This window comes from Talpa europaea (assembly GCF_964194135.1).
Source record: "Talpa europaea genome assembly, contig: HAP1_SCAFFOLD_99, whole genome shotgun sequence".
Lineage (NCBI taxonomy): Eukaryota > Metazoa > Chordata > Mammalia > Eulipotyphla > Talpidae > Talpa > Talpa europaea.
The window spans coordinates 69925-76416 of record NW_028168020.1 but is presented as its reverse complement, the minus strand read 5'-3'; the positions used below and the strand labels follow the sequence as shown (position 1 = coordinate 76416).

Here is a 6492-nt window from a genome sequence, read left to right as displayed (position 1 = left end):
TATTATCATATTGTCTGCAAATAGTGATAGCTTGACTTCTTCTTTACCTATTTGGATTCCTTGTATGTCCTTCTCTTTTCTTATTGCTCTGGCTAGGACTTCCAGTATTATATTGAAAAGCAGTGGTGAGAGTGGACATCCTTGTCTTGTTCCAGATCTTAATGGAATTGCTTTCAGCTTTTCGCCATTGAGAATGATACTGGCTGTTGGCTTCTCATATATGGCCTTTATGATGTTGAGGTATGTTCCTTGTATCCCAAGAATTTCAAGGGCTTTTATCATGAATGGGTGTTGCACTTTGTCGAAAGCTTTCTCAGCATCTATTGATATTATCATATGGTTTTTATATTTCTTTTTGTTGATGTGTTGGATAACGTTGATTGATTTTCGGATGTTGAACCATCCTTGTGTCCCTGGAATGAATCCTACTTGGTCGTGGTGAATTATCTTATGGGTACATTGTTGGATTCTGATAGCTAAAATTTTGTTGAGGATTTTTGCATCAGTGTTCATTAGGGAGATTGGCCTGTAGTTTTCCTTTTTTTTGTGTTGTCCTTGTTCGGTTATGGTATTAGTGTAATGTTGGCTTCATAGAGCGTGTTTGGTATTATCCCTTCCTTCTCAATATTTTAGAAGAGTTTGTGAAGGATAGACACTCATTCGTCTCTGAGTGTTTGGTAGAATTCATTTGTAAATCCATCAGGTCCTGGGCTTTTGTTTTTGGGGAGGTTTTTGATTACCATTTCAATTTTGCTGCTTATAATTGATCTGTTTAGGTGTTCTATTTCTTCTTTATCTAGCTTTGGGTGATTGTAGAGTTGTAGGAATTTGTCCATGTCTTCTAGATTGTTGCACTTGTTTCCATATAACTGTTCATAGTAGTTACTGAGTGTTCTTTTGATTTCTGCTCTGTCTGTTGTGATTTCTCCTCTTTCATTTCTGATCCTGTTTATTTGTGCTTTCTCCCTTTTTTCCTTTGTGAGCCTGGCTAGGGGTTTGTCTCTTTTATTGATTTTTTTTCGAAGAACCAGCTCTTGGTTTCATTGATCTTTTGGATTGTTTTTTTAGTTTCAAATTCATTTATTTCTGCTTTGGTTTTTATTATTTCTTTTCTTCTACTGCTTGTGGGGTTTTTTTGTTGTTCTTTTTCTAGATCTTTGAGGTTCGAGATTAGGTTGTTTCTTTGAGTTCTTTCTTGTTTCTTGATGTGAGCCTCTATTTCTATGTATTTTCCTCTTATTACTGCTTTTGCTGCATCCCATACATTTAGGAAATTGGTGTCCTCCTTGTCATTCTATTCAAAGAATTTTTTAATTTCTTCGTTGACCTCCTCATTAGTCCATTGTTCTTCCAGTAGTGTGGTTTTTAGTCTCCATGAGGTAGGAAAGTCCCTTGCCTTCTTTTTATGGTTTATTTCTAGTTTGATGCCTTCATGGTCAGAAAAGATGGTTGGTATGGTTTCAATCTTGGTGTATCTGTTGATGTCTGTCTTGTGCCCCAGTATGTGATCGATCCTGGAGAATGATCCGTGTGCGCTTGAGAAAAATGTGTACTCCGTTTTTTGGGGTTTAGTGTTCTATAGATGTCTGTTAAGCCCAAATGCTCTAGGTCCTTATTTAGAGCTTTAGTTTCTTTACTTATTTTTTGTCTTGTTGATCTATCCATTGTTGATAGTGGTGTGTTGAAGTCTCCCACTACGTATGTGTTTTCTCTGATGTCTGTTTTCAGAGAAGACAACATTTGTCTGATATATGTTGGTGCTCCTTCATTTGGTGAGTATATGTTAATAAGTGTTATATCTTCCTGAAGTATTGTCCCCTTGATCACAATGTAGTGATCATAGGGGTCTCTTTTTATTTTTTTGAGTTTGAAATCTATTTTATCTGATATAAGTATAGCTGTTCCTGCTTTCTTTTTTTGTTCCATTTACTTGTAGGATTGTTTTCCATCCTTTAACTTCGAGCTTATTTTTATCTTTTGTAGCTAAATGTGTTTCCTGGGGACAACAAAAGGTTGGGTTTTGTTTCTTAAATCGGCCTGCAACTATGTGTCTTTTTATTGAAGAGTTTAGTCCATTTACATTTAGAGTTAATATTGATATGTTAGCATATGTATTTGCCTTTGTGTTTGTCTTTCCTTTGATTTATTTATTCTTTTAACAACTTTTTTTTTTTGGCCTTCTTTCGTTGTTATTCATCCCTCTGAGGTTCTGGCTTTAGGATACCTTGTAGTATTTTTTGGATTGGGGGTTTAGTCGTAATGAAATTCCAGAGTTTCTTTTTGTCTGGGAAGGTCCTTATTCTTTCTTCATAGAGGAAGGAGAGCTTTGCTGGATAGAGTATTCTTGGTTGGCATCTGTTTTCTTGGAGTCTGTTGACTATGTCCCTTCACTCTCTCCTTGCCCGTAGTGTTTCTTCAGAGAAGTCTGATGTCAGCCTGATTGGTTTTCCTTTGAATGTTATCTGTTTCATCCCTCTTGTCAGCTTCATTATTTTTTTCCTTGTCCTGGATTCTTGGGAGCTTTCCTATTATGTGTCTTGCTGTATTTTTCCTTTCGTCATGGAAGTTTGGTGTTCTTCTTGCTTCTTGTATACCAATTTTCAGCTCCTTCTTCACATTTTGGAAGTTCTCTTCAATTATCTCTTTGAATATTTTCTCTGTTCCTACATCTCTCTCCTCTCCTTCTGGTATTCCTATAACTCTTATATGTCCTTTCCTCATGGAGTCAGATAGTTCCCGGTGTCTTTCTTCATTCTTTTTCCTTCGTACTTTTCTTTCCTTTTCTGTTTTGGTTCTTTTTATTTATGTGTCTTCAAGAGTACTTATTCTTTCTTCCATTTCATCTACTCTGCTTTCATTGCTTTTCCCAGAGTTCTTTAGTTCCTCCATTAATTCTTTGATCTCCTGCGTTTCTTTTGCTTCCCCCTTTAGGGACTCATTTTCATTCTTCTGATCGTTGATTATTTTTCTCATATCATTGTTTTCCTTTATGACTTCTGTCACTTTTTTAATCATGGCAATTTTAAATTCTCTTTCTGTAAGGCTCAGAAGTTCTTCCAAGTTACTGTTGTTGCAATCTGGGGGGTGGTTTTCTTTTTGTGGTGTCTTTTTTCCTGAGGAGTTGCTAGGTTGTGTGTGGTTCTTCTACTCCCTACTGTCTGTTTTCTTATTTGTCGGATGCATTGGGACTCTGTGTTGCTCGGACTGGCCAGCATCTTGGGTGAACTTCTCCGCTCCCCTCTGGCTCCTCCAGGAGCCATTTCTGGCTTCTGAGGGAGCTTTCTGCTGGTTTCAGGCAGTCTTTACTGAAGAAAAGTCCCTGTTCTAAAATGGCGATGCGGGACGCAGACCCTGCGCATCCGGTCACAGGCACACTCTTCTGCGGCCCGGTCTGCCCCGGCCGTGGGTGCCCGCTCCCTCTGTGGGCTCAGACTGCTGGTCGGAAGGGGCCTGTCGTAGGCTAACTTCCCAGCTGGCCACTTGCTCCTCCGGAAGCCTTCTGCCCTTTCAAGCAGTCTTTTCTGAAGAAATTTCCCTGTTCTATGGGGTGTTAGTGAATTTTTTTTCTGGTCGCTAGGTGGCGCCAAAGATTCGTCCTATTGTCCCTGGGGGGCTGTTTTTTCCCCGCCGTGGGGCAGGGAACAGAGTGGGAATGGTAGGGTAAACCTCAACGGCTTTGGGGTGCTGTGTCTGCCTTTTGCCCCACCGTCGTGGAGAACCCACACCCCAAATTTTGTGCCCCGGGTCTCAGTTGCAAAGCCCTCAGGTCCAGCACTTGGGCTGTAGCCCAGTTCAGTGGCCGCAGGAATGGCGCATTTTGCACCCCGCTCCCGTGCCTGGGCGCCTGGTTCCTGCTTACTCAGTGAGGGACTTTCACCTCAGTGAGGGCCCCCGTGCATCTCCCCACAAGCCTAGGTCGCAGGCGCAGGGAGCTGGGCAGCCGCAATACCGATCTGCGTTTGCTTTTCAAGCACGCTGCTTTTTCGCACAAGCTTGCCGACAGGGCCCAGGGCTGTGTGCGGGTCTCCAGAGTCTCTGTTGTTCTCTAATGGCGCCCGGAGCCATTCGCTTACTGCCGCGGCGAATCCTGCAGGGTTCTCCGCAGCTCCAGTTCACAGGGTGTGGTGGCTGAAATAGTTCCTTTCCACTCCCAGTCCCACTTGATGCATAGGTTGCTCTTGTTGGTCATTTTAGTTTGTTTTTTTCCTCCTTTCTGTTGGTCGGAGAGTGCCGACTTTGTGGGTGGGGAAGGGGAGCAAGGTTCTGCGCTTTCCTCCCTTCTAGTCCTCTTTTATGGCAACTTTCTTCTTCGGGTAGTTTGCTGGAGTCGTCCGTTTATCTTCCGTGTCCCAGTTCTCACTGGGACCTGCCGCTTTTCCTCCCTGTTAACTTTTTTTTAATGGGAGATCTTACTCACAGCGTCTCCTCGCCGCCATGTTTTGCAGTATTTTTAAATGGGCATCCACATCCAACAGGGCCGGTGTATTTCTACTGCAGATATTAACATGTAGATACAGATGTAGATACAGGTGTATCTACATATGTATTTGTGCAAATACTTGTTTATTGATATTTTGTTTGTATTTATACCTTGAAGGATACTTACTTGTATTTATACCTTGAAGGATACTTACTTGAATATTAAAAGTAGTTTTCTCTAGGTGATACAAAAATTAAAGGAACGAAAGTAGACACCAAAATACCAATATGGTTCATGCTTCAAAGCCAATGCATTTAGTTCCTTTCCACTCCCACGCAAGGTCTCTATGTACTGTTACTTCTTTTCCAAATAAAGGGGGTTGGGACAACTTTGAGGACCCACTCATCCCCCACAGGGGCCATCTTGTAACATGTTCTGGTCAGGATCTTACTTGAGGGGAAAGGAACCTTCTCGCTGACCTACAGATTAGTCAAGCAGGGAGGATGCTGGAAGTACAGCTAAAGTCTACTGTCTCCTCTGTGGCTGTCAAGCTCACAGTTAACCTGTACGTAGGATGCCTGCAGAAGCCATTCAGATTAGACACCGCTGGGAGGACGGCTTGGAAAAGCGGAGGAGGAGAAACAGTGTCTTGTGATGGAGCGGGAGGCTGCCATGATGGAAGCAAAGTCATCCCCCTTAGGATGTCATGCCAAGCAGAAAGCCTCCAAAAAACCCCACAGTCACCAGGAAATTCTTCTTCACAAATATCACCACCTCCTCTGCTTTGCTTTTGATCTCTGTAGGTAACTGGTTGCTCTTGTGGATCTTCATCTGCTGCTTGGCTTTCTGCATGTCCTTCTCCACTCGCTGCCAGTCAACTCTGATGTACCCCACATAGTTTGCAAGCTGGAGGAGGAAAAATCCCCCTCCCACAGCTGTGTCGGCCAATTTTCCAACCTTCTGGAATAGGAAACCTGTGCACCAACCAGTGACGCCACCGATTAACAGCTGGGTGGCGACGTTGTACTTCTGGGCAGCGAACCCCGAATCTTGCAGAAACAATCTGTGCCACCACACCTGCTTCTTAGCGAGCTCTGTCAGGTCCAGAGCCTCGCTATTCACTTGAGTAGCCGCGGCCATCTCTGCGAGCTCTTCTCTCAACGACTTGCAGTGAGGCTCCCTGAGGCTGGACCCGGCCTGACTCAGCGCACTGGAGGCGCTCAGGCTCCCGGCCCGGGGGCAGGTGTTTCCATTCCCCAGGCAGCCACAGAAGAGGGATTGAGCTTGAAGAACTGGAATTGAAGGAGTTAGGAGAAATATGGGCAAGAGGTGCAGATTTGTGAAAACTTAGGTGCGTCAATAAAATTTCATAGAAACCTTCCTTCCTTGAACTGGGCTGGACCATGTTGCAGAATGTAAAGAAAGAACGGGAGGGCAGTTCTCCAGATCTTGGTTTTAAATGGGGAGCATATATTATTATTATGACAATATATCATGACAATAGACCAGCAAAACCTGGATTCCAAGAGGGGCGGAAGTGTTGATAAAAATAAGGTAAGGACCAGTTCCATTTTTTTTTTTTCATGCCAGGTTTTATTTATTTTTTTCCATAACCAATAAACCTTGGGGACCCCAATTGTGAAGGGTGCAATTATTAGCAAGGGGTATTAAAGTGCATATTTCTCAGTGGAAAGCATCAATAAAATACTTTATGTCTTGCCATGGATGCTGGCATAGGGGAATGGGAGGAGCATGTAGAGGATCACAGTTAAAGTGAGGAGCATATTTTCAAGACCAATAGTTTGTACAAACCACTGATATTGTATGGATATTACCCATGATTCACCTGTGGGTTCACAGAACAATTCATTCATTTGTCATTATAGAGAGAAAGGTGTAACGAACATATAAAGTTTACTAGTAAAACTGAAAATATTAAGGTAACTGTGAGCACGGTGAGTGAAAGTAGCTGAGGCCACATACTGAGTATTAAAAACTGATAAAGCAGATGGTGCCTGAGCCTAAAACTGGTAAGAAGTTATAAAAGGAGCCCTACCAGGGCCTCCCCAGTG

General features: G+C 42.8%; 1 protein-coding gene across 1 annotated transcript; it reads right to left on the bottom strand.

Annotated features, from left to right (window-relative positions):
- Positions 1–4860: 4860 nt before the first annotated feature.
- LOC311188007 (FUN14 domain-containing protein 2-like) lies at positions 4861–6249 on the bottom strand. Its single transcript, XM_084259786.1, has one exon. It carries the CDS (start codon positions 5558–5560, stop codon positions 5117–5119), a length of 444 nt encoding a protein of 147 aa, XP_084115912.1. The 5' UTR covers positions 5561–6249; the 3' UTR covers positions 4861–5116.
- Positions 6250–6492: the final 243 nt, after the last annotated feature.